The sequence below is a fragment of the Wolffia australiana genome, chromosome 10, assembly GCF_029677425.1.
Source record: "Wolffia australiana isolate 7733 chromosome 10, ASM2967742v1".
Taxonomy (NCBI): domain Eukaryota; kingdom Viridiplantae; phylum Streptophyta; class Magnoliopsida; order Alismatales; family Araceae; genus Wolffia; species Wolffia australiana.
This window is the reverse complement of record NC_135844.1, coordinates 140,269-156,098: the sequence shown is the minus strand read 5'-3', so window position 1 is coordinate 156,098 and position 15,830 is coordinate 140,269. Positions and strand designations below refer to the sequence as shown.

Sequence of the window (15,830 nt, the reverse complement as noted above, 5' to 3'; positions counted from 1 at the left end):
AGGAAGATGATGTGATGAAGTTCTTGGCCAAGCCAATGAATTATCAAAGAAGAGTTCTCCCATGATTTCCTAACGCATCACTACTAACTCGGATGACTGATTAGGGTTTGACAGTTGGCCATACCCTAAGTCTTCCCCGGAGTGTCAGTGGATGAGGGGCTATACATACATGATAACCGATGATGAACAAGTTTCATGAGTGAGTTGATACACACTCATTTGTATCTTCTAGAGCACGAGGTGTAGCTTGGCAACCCAAATGTTTGAGACTCAACCTATTGATTGGGTTAAACAATCCAATGTTAATTAATCTATGTGATGATATAATTGATTAATTTGGAAGGCCAATAAAGGTTAGTGAGCCCCTCGAGTTGTTAACTGGACTTATACGCGGGCCTAGAGGGTCACACGCAAACGTCCTTTTGGACATTAGAAGTTATACTTAAGTTTTGGGGTTTTTATAAAAATTACTCACTTATTATAAATAGGGGAAGGCCCTAAACAAAATTCACCCAGGCTAGAATTGTTCATGGGCCTTTTACTTCTTTCCCATATCCCCATGACTCCTCTCCATTCTTGATGCGATTGGGACATCATAAAGACGACAACGAAGATTGAACTAGACTTGTCAACGCAAAGGAGATCTAATGTGCTGAGGATCGCGTGGATACATCTAGAGGCTGCACACATGAGCAGCCCGACTCATCTCACTCCGAGATCAAAGGAATCACAGACACATTTGATGTTTTTAATGATGTCGTTATGATTATGTTTAAGTCTTATGTTTTGGATCATTTTGATTTCTTCTAACATATCAACACTTGTAGAACCCAAAAATAGACAAGTAGTTTGTGCGCTTTTGAAGAAAAATTCATGAAGTGATCCGTAGGAATCCCAGAATGGTATGCATATAAGCGTTAATGAGGTCGATTGATGACATGGTTGTCTGGTGGTCTGTTGACTCAAGAGACTGATGACATATTGTGTATGGGTGACCATGCTTTCACTAAGTCATTAGAGTCCCTAACCATGGTATTCAAACATTTGTTTCTTGAATATAATAAGAAATTAAAAAAAAGGCGATTGAGTGGTCGAGACTGGATCATCCACTCTTATAAGATGATACATCTAAATTAAGACAATGTGATGGAGTCAAGTTAAATCAAACAAACAAATAAATCAAACATATTTGACTGAGTTTGTATTATTATAATACTATTTTATTAGGGAAAATTAAATGTAGAACATCATTAATAACTGAATGATATTATACCAAACTATTACTCAGGTTGATTCACATCGCAAATGTGTAATTGGCTCTTACACCTGAGACTCCAATGACATCTTGTGGACATATGATTATAATTTGACTGGGACCTATTAGTTCCTAAATATGGAATTTGAAAATGATCTTAGTTCAAGTGCATGAAGAAGTTTATGAAGAGGATTGAGTGGTCAAGATGGGAGTGTATGTCCTCAATTTAAGATGAGACAACTCAAGGAAGATGATGAGATGAATTCTTACACCAAGGTAGTGGAATATTAGAGATGAACTCTCCAATGAATTTCAAATGCATTATTGCGAATACAATTGCCTGATTAGGGCTCGAAAATTAACTATACCCTAAGTCATCTAAGTGAAGGAGTTAACTGATGATATACTCTGCTTTATCTTTTAGATCTGGTGTATCATGGCAACAAACTGGTTGGAAACTCAACCTATTGATTGGGTCAAATAAAATTTTCAATAGAAAATCTTAATATTGATATAGTTAATAAATTTAAAAAGTCAAAGAACGTTATTGGACCCTATGAGTGATTAACCAGAATAAGACATGGACCAAGAGGGTCACACACAAATGGTCTTTTGGACGTCAAAAGGTATAGTTAAAGTTTATGAGGTTTATTACAAATTGTCTTACTATGAATAGCTGAAGGCCATAAAAAAATTCACCCAAGCCATAATTGTTCGGGTCCTCACCCTTCTTTTCTCCTTCTACCTTTTTTTCCTCTCCATTCACGACGTGACCTAGATGACATAACAAGGATGGTAGAGTAAGGACAGGGACTGTCATAATTGGGAATTGCTATTTATTGATAAAGTATTTTTTAGCATAACTTTGATATTATAGTTAGGAGAGTATTCATTATATTTTGGATACTTGATTTTTCCGAAATGGTTTTTCGATGCTTTGGATATTTTAAGAGTTTTTAAATTAAAACTTTTAAAATGCCCATTAAAAAATCTGGCCTTAGAGTCAATCTTGAGAAACTTGATAAGTTTAATCATATGGATATTGGCATGGAAATGGGATTCATAAATGATTGTAAAAATGTACATATAGTTCAATTTTTTATATTTTATATTATATTAAATTATTTTTATGGGACTGTTTTGTTATTTATAAGAGAATATGTATTCTCATATCATATCTACTTAATATGTTCTCAATCAAAAGATATGGCATGATTTTGATTATTTCAATGTAGTATAGCAATGGGTTAATTCCTCTCTATTTTGTTTTCTTACTAGGAAAAAATGTGACTAGGATGATCAAGGTAGCTTTAAAGTTTTTCTAATTTAATTAGATATGCATATCCAACAAGTACAACCCCATATTGAGAATATAGGTTGATGATATAAAAATCTGAAAGAAGTTAACAAGGATGAAAAATCAAATAAACTTTTATGAATTATAATTGGGAAATGTTTTTCCCAATCTCCATTTTATTTTCACAAATTTAGCTGCATATTTATGTACATAAACCCAAATTTTCGTTTCATTATTTCTTAACTGGCCTATTTTCATACCATTTTAAAATATAATTTAATTAATTAAAGATGATTATTCAGTAGTTCCATCTACAAAGACATCATTTGTCAGACATATATCCAGATAAAGTGTAAAATATTTAAAATATATTGTTAGGAGTTTAATAATACTATCAAAATATTATAGATAAATTACAACTAATATTTTTAATTCTGAAACATTAGGCTGATCAAATGAGAAATCTACACACCAACTTATAAGAAAAGTCAAATTATTTTATAATTTTTTATTATTTCTTTCTCAAAATATAGTAAATGAAATACTCTTGAATGTTATATTAATATCAGGTGATAATAAATAAAATATGTTAAAATTTTTATAATAGTTTATATAATATTTAATGAAATACAATTTGAAAAGTGTGAGGTCTAAGATCAAAGATAATTTCAATAAGTTCAACAACTTGAGAAAGCGGGGCGTAGAAATTCATTCAAGGAACCAAAAGTAATAGCAGATTTGATTTTGTCCAAGATGATTAGTTTACCATGTTTTTAATATACTGTTAAAGGTCTGTCGCTAATCCTTTTATTTTCGTTGTGTAATCTTGTTTAAATTGTGGATTACCGCCCTACAACCTTGCATGTCATGTGCAAAAAAATGCAGTAGGCCCAATAAGTGTTTCTAAATGCAGAATTTAAGGATGTTTTGGAGAACATTAGCAACAAATTTATTCCAAACAATTGTTTTTAAATGATGTTAAAATAGATTGAACCCAGACATAAAATACCTTAGAAGAATGAAGCACTGACTTCTCTTGTATTTTCTTATATTTTTATTACTGACTTTTCAAAATTTTGAGATCACTATGAACCTTAAGCATATGCACACAGCACACTACTATCAATGCAAATATGATTATCACACTGGTGCCTAACTTGGGAGGGCAGGATAACATTGATAGGGCGAGAGAAGAGAAATGTACACAATTGAGAGGAATATAATTAGAGAGAGAATCCCAAATATCTGTTAACGTCCATGTGCATGTAGGAGTGCAATTGGGGAAAAGTGTCAACTATGTTGCCGTGTGCCTCTCGATTAGAGAGAGAGAGAGAGGAGAGAGAAGAGACAGAAGAGAGAGAGAGGAGAGAGAAGAGACAGAAGAGAGAGAGAGAGAGGAGAGAGAAAGAGAGAAGAGGGAGATGGGAGAGAGACAAGAGTAGAGAGAGATAAGAGAGTAAGTAGAGAGAAAGACGAGAGAGGAGAAGAGAGGGAACAGAGAGAGAGGGAATAGAAGGAATAGAGAGAATAGGGAGAATATATGGAGAAGAGAGAGACAAGAGTAGAGAGAGAGGAGAGATAATAGAGTGAGAAGAGAGGGAATAGAGGGAGAAGAGAGGGAATAGAGGGAGAAGAGGGGGAGAGAGAAGAGGAAATAGAGAGAGGGAGAAGTGAGAGAATAGAGAGAGAAGGGAGAGACACAAGAGTAGAGAGAGGGGGAGAGAAGAGAGGAAATAGAGAGACGGAAAAGAGAGAGAATAGAGAGAGACACAAGAGTAGAGAGAGAGGGGAGAGGAAGAGGAAATAGAGAGAGGGAGAAGAGAGAGAATAGAGAGAGAAGGGAGAGACACAAGAGTAGAGAGAGAGGGGGAGAGCAGAGAGGAAATAGAGAGAGGGAGAAGAGAGAGAATAGAGAGAGAAGAGAGAGACATTAGAGTAGAGAGAGACATTAGAGTAGAGAGAGACATTAGAGTAGAGAGAGAGGGAATAGAGAGAGAAGAGGGGAAATAGACAGAGGAGAAGAGAGAGACATAAGAGTAGAGAGAAGGGGAGAGAGGAGAGTGAATAGAGAGAGAAGTGAGAAGAGAGGGAATAGAGAGAGAAGAGAGAGGAGGAGAGAGAGAACAAGAGAAAGAGGAGGAGAGAGAGAAAAAAGGGAACGGCGAGAGAGGAAGTGGAAGACTGTTCAGAAACTCGTCAAGGTTTGATCTTGGAACTCGTATCAGCGGAGAAGTTTTGCGGCGAGATCAGCATTCAGCGCCGCTCGTTCGCTAAAATTTCGGTCTCCGTTGCACCCGCGCCGATCTGTTCCCTCCAACGTTGTGGGGACTGCCTCGCCCGTCGACCAACCCAATTCTCCGATCGACGACGAGCACTCAAAATTCAACAAAAGGGTATCAATTGGCATCTCCCGCGTAGTCGTTAATATTCCTGCCAACCCTTCATTCCCTCTCTCGAGTTGATCTTCCGCTCTCTTCAGGTGCGATCTCGCATTCCCCTGTTTATTGCTTGCCCTCTTGGTTAATCTGCCCGAATCAATTTCCTCAAGGGTGATGTGGTGGGTTCTCTCGGCCATTTTAGCGCCTTGCTGTAACTCCCATTCTTGAATCAGTGGGGAAACCGAAAATTTTCCTTCGTAGATGCCCTTGTGTCTCCTTTCCCGTTGTTGGGTTTTGGATCGCGGATCTTCTTCCTCTCTTTTTCCATTTCTCATGCACTAAATTCTCATTTTTTTTCAATTTTTCGCGGGAATGGATGATCCATTTCCGATACAGTCGTCGCGATCTTCGACCTTTCAATGTCTCTGAATTGTGCTTTCTCCCCAGGCCCGTCACAGAACAAAAACAAGGCGATGTTTTTCCTAGAAATGGACATTCTTTCAAAGAGATCATCTTATGTCTTCGGATGAAACATTTTGGGAATGGGATCATGCCGCTGTAGAGTAGTTCCCAAATTTCCCAGGAAAATCTCAAGCAAGCAGGCCTTTCCCTGATGAATCGTATCTGCACTGTCATGAATCCTCCAGATCAACTCTGTTCGTTTGTTTATAAACATATGGGGAAGCCAAACCTGTCATGAAGACGGCGCAACTCGGTCTCAACCTCATGAGCGATACGATTAAAGGCGGTATAATGGCCTGCCAAGTTTCAGGATGGAGTTTGAAAGATTGAGAAGAATGAACTTGCAAGCTCAGATGTCGGGTCAGATACCCAGTCAAACTGGGTCGCAGCTACCTGGCATATCGCAGCCGAATGTGAACACTATGCCCGTCCAAATGCAAGGATTTGGGACGGTCAGCAATATGAACCTAGACGTTGCCATGCAGCGCAAGCTGATGCGTGAAAAAATGTAAGATGCTTTCATCACCTCTGATTTTTTTTTATTAGCATTTAAGAAAATTATTAGCATCTAAGTACCAAGCACTAGTGGCACTTTGCAGTCCATTGGGGGAGACGACTGCTAAGGGAATCTACAGAATTTTCTCTTTTGAATTCCGAAACATTTCTTGATATTTTTTTCATAAAAAAACATTTCTTGATATTTGTAATGTAATTAAAAGTTAGGTCATTTTATTTTGAAACTGTTTTTCTTAATTTGCCATGTCCAATTTTGCATGATATCTCTTCAAAATACAAGATGTACTGTCTGGTATGTTTGAGGGTTTTCTATTGAATACGTTTGTGTTTATTTTTCATGTCTATGTTCTTTATCTCTGAAACCTCTGTTAGATTCAAAAAGTTTAAAAATTGCGACATATGGACCCTGTGCGATGGGGCAACGCTCCATTGCTCCCCTTTTGACTCATCTTTAGTGTTTGAAATTGACCCCATCCGGCAGTCTTCTAGATTACCTGATTGAAGGGATCCGTCTCAGAAAATTGATCTCATTTAATATGAACGAAAAAAATCTTGATCTTGTTCAATCAGTTAATTACTTTGTTACTTCATGACATTTGGTTGGAAAAACAATTGGATGTCTCTGGAAGAAGAATCTGCCATTGTCATTGTTGAAAACACATCGAGGGCTCAATTATATTACGAAACACCAACAGCTGCAACTGTTCTTTTGAAAGAATGTAGTTTCTTGATTGATAAATTCATCCCTCTTCTGAAGTATAATTCTAAAATTTCAGCGCACAAATATTCCTCCAAAGACGTCCCAGCTCCAGTGCGGAGCATTTACAAAGTTTGCCTGATATTGTGAGGCGCTTGGAAGACGGGCTTTTCAAGACTGCGCCTTCAACGGTGAACACTTTATCAATACATTTTATTCAACTCCAGTGCCCTTATTACGTCTTCCTTTAGCTTCATACAGCCGATGAATATCATCTAAAATCCTCTGCATAAGAATTATCGTTTTACTATAAAGTCCGAAATCTCTCGATCCTTGTTTTGACATTTCTCTCTTAAAAAAACAGGAAGATTACTTGAACATGGAGACCTTGGAGAGTCGCCTGCATTCCATTCTCAGACTATATTCCAATCACAACCAGTCAATGGCCCGAAACATGTCAACTCCTGCTCCTGGCAGTACAATGATACCAACTCCGGGCATGCCCCTGAGCAATAATTCAAGCTTACCTCTGCGTAGTTCCAATGGAATAACTGGAAATTTCTTATCATCTTCAAGTGGCGGTAATTCTACTTTCGGAGGCCTCTTATGAAGTTGATTCTTTTTTCGAGCTCTTACTTTTTCATTTACAGGTATGCCAACAAACATAGGGTACCAACACCCTGTTGGATCAAGCGGAAACGGTATCATGTCAGCCATGCCAGGCCACTCGAGCCAGATGATGCCAACTCCAGGCTTAAACATTTCGAAATCAATCACTACAAACTCTGGAAATAGCAGCGGATCCAGTATTTCTAATATTGAACCAAAAATCATTCAACAGCAGCAAGAACAACATCAACAGTTGCAGCAACAGCTTTTGCAACAACAGCAGCAACAACAACTTCAGCAGCAACAGCAGCAACAACAACTTCAGCAGCAACAACAGCTTCAGCAGCAACAGCAGCAACAACAACAGCTTCAGCAGCAACAACAGCAACATCAACAGCTTCAGCAGCAACTGCAACAACAACAACATCAGCTACGGCAACAGCTGCATCAACAGCAATTTCTGCAGCAACCGCAGCAGCATCTGCAGCAGCAGCCAAAACAATATTTTGGAATGCAGATGGGTTCAAGCCTGAGGTCCAATGTACAAGCGAGGCAGTCAAATTACAGTCTCTCAAATATGGTTTCCGATGAATATGGTTTAATTGGTAACAATGCACAGCTAATGAATATGGCTGCAGCTTCTGAAGGCCCCTCGACTTCGACAATTTATGGCAATTCATCACTGGTTCCACTGAACCAACCAATCACGACAAGTAAAATATTTTTTATTTTTGCTTATATTCCTAGGCCTCGGGTTCCTTATTCTTGATAAAAACTAAAGATGTGGGCTTTGTCCATGCAGCGTCATTATCCCATGCAAGTAGTCCTGCAATTGGGGATGGATACGGTCGTAGCGGATCCGATTTATCTGGACATGGAGCATCTATGGCATCTACGCTTGGCAATCAAAGCATGAACTCTATGAACTTCCAGCCGGTGTCAAAGTTAAATCCTTCAATGTCGCATCAGGATGGTCTGCACATCACAAAAGATGCCTCGTCAAAGCCTCCAATACCTTTTGATCAGATACAGACGAGTATGCAGCCAGTTCATTCCTCACTAGAGCACTTCCAGTCCAGACGGCAAATGCAAGCATTTCAGCAGCAGCACCAGCAGCAGCAGCAGCAGCAGCAGCAGCAACAACAACAACCTATCCAAACATTTGGAGAATATCCAAATCAGTATCAGGATGCCTACCACTCTACTATTTCCAGAGACAGTAATGAGGGAAACCCAATCCCTGGTCAATTTCATCTGTCACAGGATTTCCAGCGACAACCGGGAGATGAATTCAACAGTGTTCCCGTGCCAAGCCAGTGGCATTCTCATCCGGTACAGAAACCACCGCTCAATGAATGTTTGCTCGAATCTTTTCAGGATGATTTTCACCGGAGAGTTGTCAAACAGGAAGAGGCTCAGCGTCCTCAATTCTCCATAGAAGGCGATGCTGCTGCACTTAGACAAGAAGAGCCTCCGTTGAATATCCATGCATCAACTACTGCTGCAGACGGACTTGGATGCATGCGGGAAAGGCAGTATCATAATCAACGGAGGTGGCTCTTGTTTTTGCATCATGCCCGTTGGTGTCTTTCGCCCAGTGGTCAATGTCAAGAAGTCAATTGCATGACAGTCCGGCAATTACTGACTCATATGAAAGTTTGTAAAGAGATCCAGTGCAGATATCCTCGTTGCCATCAGTCAAAAATACTCGTCAAGCATTACCGTGGATGCAAAGTCATAGCTTGTCCTGTCTGCATCCCTGTTCATGCTTATGTGACATCCCATCGTAAAACATCCACTCGCCCAGAAGCTGACCAGGTTTGTCACCAAGGAGGCTCCTCAGTGAAAATAAACACCACGAATCAAAATGATGAAGATATTACAGACATTCAAAGTCCTCAATCCAAACGCAGGAAGTCGGATTCGTCCACATGCGTCGTGACAATGGGTGAGTCAACATCAGATCTCTCTGATCTGAAACCTGAAAAACCACAAGTTGTTATTCCGACGGTGATCAATGTAAAGATTGAATCAGCGTCAGTTCCAGCGAGACAGGAAAATGATGAGAAATCCACTGATGTTAATGAAAAAAATGAGGATTTTGAGGACATGTACTCCCCAAAGCCGCCATCAGATGGACATGATGATAGCTCCCTAAAACCAGAGGACATGCAGATTGATAGAGACGCTGAGCGGCCTACATCGGAGCCAAAGCAGGAACCGGGCGGGGCCAGCGGAGTTACATCTGAAACCGTTTCAACTGTAAGTAAGTCGGGGAAGCCAAAGATAAAGGGTGTATCATTGACTGAACTGTTCACTCCTGAGCAAATTCGGGAGCATATTACTAGTCTAAGGCAATGGGTTGGTCAGGTGAACTTTGTTTTTCATTATTTTTTGCTTATTTCAAGTCATTAATCATTGCCAGTTTTCTCTAATTTCAGTCTTCTCCATTGTTTCTCCAGAGCAAAGCAAAGGCAGAGAAAAATCAGGCTATGGAACGGACGATGAATGAGAACTCGTGCCAGCTGTGTGCAGTAGAGAAGCTCACGTTTGAACCACCTCCGATATATTGCTCACTCTGCGGTGGCCGCATCAAGCGGAATGCACAGTATTACACAGTTGTCTCTGGGGAGACAAGACATTATCTTTGTGTTCCATGCTACAACGACTCTCGTGGTGACTCTGTTGAGATTGAGGGGTCTCCCTTTATAAAAGCAAGGTTTGAGAGGAAGAAGAACGATGAAGAAACTGAAGAATGGGTAAGTACATTAGATGATGCTTTCTCTTATTATATCATTCACAAGTACCCTTCATTTTTTTATATTTTATTTTTACCTTTTTTTGGCATGCAGTGGGTTCAATGTGATAAATGCGAAGCATGGCAACATCAAATTTGTGCACTATTCAATGGGCGGCGAAATGATGGGGGTCAAGCCGAGTACACGTGTCCTAATTGCTACATAGAAGAGATTCAAAGAGGAGAACGTACTCCTTTGCCGCAAAATGCTGTTCTTGGTGCCAAAGATTTACCCAGGACAGTTCTGAGCGACCACATTGAGCAGCGGCTTTTTAAACGTCTAAAGCACGAAAAAATGGAGAGAGCCAGACATTTGGGGAAGTCCGTCGATGAGGTAACTTTTGTGAATTGAACTATTCGCCCTTTTTTGCAGTTTATCTCCAATAAAAGAGTTATTTTTGATCTGGCTAATATTTTATGGTCTAAATTTTCAAGCTACCGGGGGCTGAAGCACTTGTTGTGAGAGTTGTATCATCTGTGGACAAGAAATTGGAGGTCAAGCAAAGGTTCTTGGAAATATTTCAGGAAGAGAATTATCCAAAAGAGTTTCCGTACAAATCCAAGGTACATCACTCTTCAAATCAATCTCCTACTTCAGTCAGACATAATTGTTCTTTGACGTCTTATTGCTAACCTTAATGCAGGTGGTGTTGTTGTTCCAAAAGATTGAGGGCGTGGAAGTTTGCCTCTTTGGGATGTATGTTCAGGAATTTGGCTCGGAATGTCATTTTCCGAACCAACGGCGGGTTTATCTTTCTTACTTGGACTCCGTCAAGTACTTCAGGCCTGACATAAAGACAGTCACTGGAGAAGCTCTGCGCACATTTGTCTACCATGAAATTCTGGTACTGGGGGGACATTCCTATACTCGCGCAGCTCTCTTTCCTTAGACGAATTATTATCATCATTATGATTGATTTCTTCTTCTGGTGGTCCCATGTTTTCAGATTGGATATCTCGAGTACTGTAAACTGCGTGGCTTCACAAGCTGCTACATCTGGGCCTGTCCTCCACTGAAAGGCGAAGACTATATATTATATTGTCATCCCGAAATTCAGAAGACCCCGAAATCTGACAAGCTTCGAGAATGGTATTCCTATCCTTCTTGCACCTACTCCAATTTTTTCTCCTTTCATAAAAAAGAGAAAAAATTTGCGTCCTTCTCCAGTGACAGTTATGCCTTTTTAGGTACCTGGCGATGTTGCGAAAAGCTTCCAAGGAGAACATTGTCGTTGACCTCACTAATTTATACGACCAGTTCTTCATACAAAGTGACGAATCCAAGGCCAAAGTGACTGCAGCTCGTGTGCCATATTTTGACGGTGATTACTGGCCCGGTGCTGCTGAAGATTTGATTGGACAGCTTCAGCAGGAAGAGGATGATCGGAAACAACAGAAAAAAGGGAACACTAGAAAGACAATCACAAAGAGGGCTCTCAAAGCCGCTGGCCACACTGATCTCTCAGCAAATGCTTCCAAGGATGTCTTGCTGATGCAGAAGGTTCGAGCTTCTCTGTTATTTTCTCGGGCATTCTTTTCTTTTTCTAAAAAAATTCTTAAATATGGGCATCCTTTAGAGATTCAAGATCAAATATCATCTGCTTTTAATTTCCGAAATAAGGTTGACCAAAAACTGATGGTCTCTTAGTCCCGTAAAGTTGTTCTCATGATCATTTGCATAAACTCTCTTTCTCATATTATTGAACCTGCAACAAGGATATGTCTTAATCTCCTGTGGTAACATTTCCAAATGTGTTTCCCTTTTAATCTCCACTTTGGCAGCTTGGGGAGACGATATTCCCGATGAAGGAAGACTTCATCATGGTCCATCTGCAACACTCTTGCACACATTGTTGCCTTATGATGACTAGCGGAGTGCGGTGGGTTTGTAAGCAGTGCAAGAGTTTTCAACTCTGCAACAAGTAAGTGGTTCCTTATGATCATTTTTTGACATTCTGCCATAAGAACAGCCTCCTTGACATTTATGGAATTTGAAACTATTACTACGTTTTTCATCGTGTATTCAATTGGCGATCAAGCTAAAAGAAAAAAAAACTCTATTTTCCAGGTGCCATGCTGCAGAGCAAAAGCTTGATGAAAGAGAGAGGCATCCAGTTCACGCGAGGGAAAAGCACGCTCTTTCTCCTGTAAGTATAATATTTTGTTCTATGAAAAGCTATTTCAACTCTCTTGCAATTTTCCAGAATGAGAATATTCTCTGCCTCTGTCAAGGTTGAAATCATAGGCGTGCCTGCGGATACCAAAGACAAGGACGACATACTGGAGAGTGAATTTTTCGACACGAGGCAGGCGTTTCTGAGCCTTTGCCAAGGAAATCACTACCAGTACGACACGCTACGCCGCGCAAAGCACTCGTCAATGATGGTCCTCTACCACCTTCACAATCCCACGGCACCGGCCTTCGTTATCACCTGCAACACCTGCCACCGCGACATTGAAACTGGCCAAGGCTGGCGCTGCGAAGTCTGCCCGGACTTTGACATCTGCAATGATTGTTACAAGAGAGGAGGCGCTGCCAGCCACCCTCACCCTCTGACAAATCATCCCTCTGTCGCGGAACGCAATGCTCAGAACAAGGAGGCCCGTCAGAAGAGAGTCTTGCAGGTAAACAACAAGAACCATAAGAAAGATTGGTGGTTAATGCTTTGTTGGGTGACCGCCTTAAACCATTTTTCAAAAAAAGAAAACCATAAGAAAGATCCTCTTTTTTCCTTAGAAAAGGGTAATAATTTGTTGGTGACCTTATACCGATTTGGGATGCAGCTTCGGAAGATGCTCGATCTGCTGGTGCACTCATCGCAATGCAGATTGCAGCACTGCCAGTACCCGAATTGCCGCAAGGTGAAGGGGCTCTTCCGCCATGGAATCACCTGTAAGACGCGCGCTTCAAGGGGCTGTGTTCTTTGCAAGAAAATGTGGTACCTTCTCCATCTCCATGCCAGGGCATGCAAAGAATCTGGCTGCCAGGTTCCTCGATGCAGGTAAATTGGTTAACTCAACTGAGAAGATCATTCTCTTGTCTCGTTTTGGGTTCTGCCTTGTCACAAAGTTGGAGTGTTTGAAATTTTCAGGGATTTGAGGGAGCATCTGAGGAGGGCGCAGCAGCAATCGGATTCCAGGAGAAGGGCGGCAGTCATGGAGATGATGAGAATGAGATCTGCAGAGGTTGCGGGTGGGACCTCAAATCAGCCTGCCTGATCGACCGCCTTTGACTTTGGCAAGCCACCTGTCATTCGTTGATTCTTCAATCGTGCATAAGATATATAGCATAGCATAACGTAGCAGTTACCCATACACCAATCCATTGTGTCTTCTCGATGGCTCTTGTTGTAACATAAGACACTGCTCTGGTTTGTGTTCACCATTTATATGAGAAAAGAAATGGGAGTTGGTTCTGGTTTTATCTGAGGTGAAGGGAAATCAAAGATCGAAAGAGAAAATGTTCCACAAAGAGTATACTCTCTCTCTCTCTCTCTCTCTCTCTCTCTCTCTCTCTCTCTCTCTCTCTCTCTCTCTCTCTCTCTCTCTCTCTCTCTCTCTCTCTCTCTCTCTCTCTCTCTCTCTCTCTCTCTCTCTCTCTCTCTCTCTCTCTCTCTCTCTCTCTCTCTCTCTCTCTCTCTCTCTCTCTCTACGAGTTACAGAAACAGCCATAATCCCAAAGGCAAGAGAATGACCCGATCATTCATGAATTTTTGTTGGTGGTGCTAAGTTCGAATTCCATACCCATCAATCCATTGGTGGTGCATTTTTGTTGTATTCAGATGCAATAGCGTCTTTCTCGCATAATTTCTTGCTGTCATCAATATTTCATTTCAGCAAATTAGTTAAGAGATATTTATCAACTAAGAACATTTCCTGGAATCTTCTCATTTATGCATCATTCTAGCAATCATTTAATTTATTCACCCAGTAGCACACGGGACGTTAACAAATGTTTGCTCTCGTTTTTTTGACTTTATGGACCATCCCTGTTATGATTTAGAAAGCCATGCAAAATATTTATAAAGAATAATTTTAATGATAAATGCTTAAAGGACTGTTAATTGAGGATGCGATGAACCTTGCTTTTGGCTGAAATGGGCCGATCGTTTCATGAGATTGATACGATACTGTATCGAATGGTAATATTCTAGTAAGAAGATACTCACAATTTGTCTCCACGCTCCTTGCTTCCGTCGTATAGAATACCCACGGGGCCTCCGATCTCCTCTGCACCCACGATCCTGGAAGAGCCTCTCGCTGAATGCAGCTCCCGCTCCCCCCAGAATAGCCAGCTCCAGAAGTCCCAAAAGCCCCCCCCCCCTTTCCCTTGCCACCTCCTTTATTTATAACCCCTACTTCCTTTATTTCCTTTCTAAGCTAATTCAAGAATCTGTTAGTCAGTTGGCCAGCTCAGTGCCAGCTGGCCCACTAACATCCCCCCCTTTCCTTCTTCTCCTTTCATACATTCTTATAGGAACCGTAACAGAGATATACACTTGAACGTTGACCTCAGCCCAATCAGCAAGACGACGGACTGGCTCACAACCAGGCCCTCTTAAATTGTTTAACACATGAGAGAAAGCAGCTTTGACACATCATAAGTGATTCCGTATGTCTACTGCCCTTGGTTCGATGTTCACAAGTCTCTTTTGCAGACATCCATCCCAGCAAAATATATCTTCTCTACAGGAAAGTGGCAAAGTCCACTACGCTCGCCCGCTGACGTCGTCCCCTCTGCCAGGTATTTCATCCCCCTCTCTCTTTTCCTTCTGCCTCTCCTCTTGGAATGAATACATGAATTGGAATGATACTCAGTTGGAATTAGTTTGGAAGATACACAAAGCAATATCAGAGTTGAGGTGGACAATGGGCTGAAGGGTATCTGGAGCTGAACAGGCCAAGGATGGGTTTAGGGCTGGAGCAGAGAATGTAGGCCAGAAGGTATAAATGTAATTACCTTTCCTGGATGCTGATTGTTAGAAAAGAAACACCCAGCAGGTGGTCTGAGACATGGAGGATCCAAGTACTCTCATCCGAATCTCCCCAGATACATCCCATAGACAGGAATGGCTGGTAAGAGATCCGCTGCAACAGGATGATCTGTTAGCCTGGAAAAGAAAGCGAACAGAAAGAAAAGGGCTAGAGGAATTTAGGGAGATTCCTTTGTGTTAAAACAAAATTTCTCCACCCTCTCTATCTCTCTCTCTGTTTTGCTGACTTCTGTTGCTCTCTCTATCTCATTGTCTGTCAGTGCTCCAACCCTGAATTTGGCCGAATGAAATAACACCTTGAACCTGTTTTTATCTCTGTTGATTTTTGAATGAAATTTGATTTTTATTCCCTTCAATCTTCAAGAGATAGAGAGTGGAATTCATGTGACTTGTGTGGCCCTACCAAGTGTCTATCTGTCACAGAATCATTATATGATCCACATCCCAGAAAGGTCTAAGAGAGGAATCCCTGTGGTACAGCTTATTAAAGATAAATAGAAGGGTAAGAAACACTGGATCAAGAACTCACTGGGTTTGTTCCTGTCATCTGGTTCTCTATCTCTCTCTCTCTCTCTCTCCTGCTCAACCATTTATGAATTAATATATACTCCCAGTTTACTGGTTGCTGTGACATTACGGTTCAGATTTTTTACCAGAGACATAGTTAGGGGGTTACCTTTGAGATTATGGCCTGACTTGGGACTCTGCAAAGCCACAGGGACTCCGGTTCTATTAAAAAATTGGAAGGCCTTGCTTGTCTCTGGTTGGCATCCTTTCCCAATCATGTAATAAACGCAAAACATTGACCAATTTGAAAAGCCAAAC

At 40.9% G+C, this 15,830-nt stretch overlaps 1 protein-coding gene across 3 annotated transcripts; it reads left to right on the top strand.

Annotated features, from left to right (window-relative positions):
* Positions 1 to 4,608: 4,608 nt before the first annotated feature.
* Positions 4,609 to 13,433, top strand: LOC144708239 (histone acetyltransferase HAC1-like). Of its 3 annotated transcripts, XM_078581470.1 has the most exons (18): positions 4,609 to 5,031; positions 5,378 to 5,900; positions 6,685 to 6,796; positions 6,970 to 7,186; positions 7,256 to 7,927; positions 8,017 to 8,546; positions 8,622 to 9,584; positions 9,677 to 9,973; positions 10,067 to 10,345; positions 10,447 to 10,575; positions 10,656 to 10,856; positions 10,959 to 11,101; positions 11,200 to 11,512; positions 11,794 to 11,933; positions 12,080 to 12,158; positions 12,244 to 12,636; positions 12,796 to 13,013; positions 13,104 to 13,433. In XM_078581470.1, the coding sequence occupies exons 2-18, from the start codon at positions 5,704 to 5,706 to the stop codon at positions 13,228 to 13,230; spliced, it is 5,010 nt and encodes a 1,669-aa protein (XP_078437596.1). In that variant the 5' UTR covers positions 4,609 to 5,031; positions 5,378 to 5,703; the 3' UTR covers positions 13,231 to 13,433. The 3 variants fall into 3 exon arrangements, with proteins under 3 accessions (XP_078437596.1, XP_078437595.1, XP_078437594.1); XM_078581469.1 differs by having other exon boundaries at positions 4,609 to 4,945; positions 8,017 to 9,584; XM_078581468.1 differs by having other exon boundaries at positions 8,017 to 9,584.
* Positions 13,434 to 15,830: the final 2,397 nt, after the last annotated feature.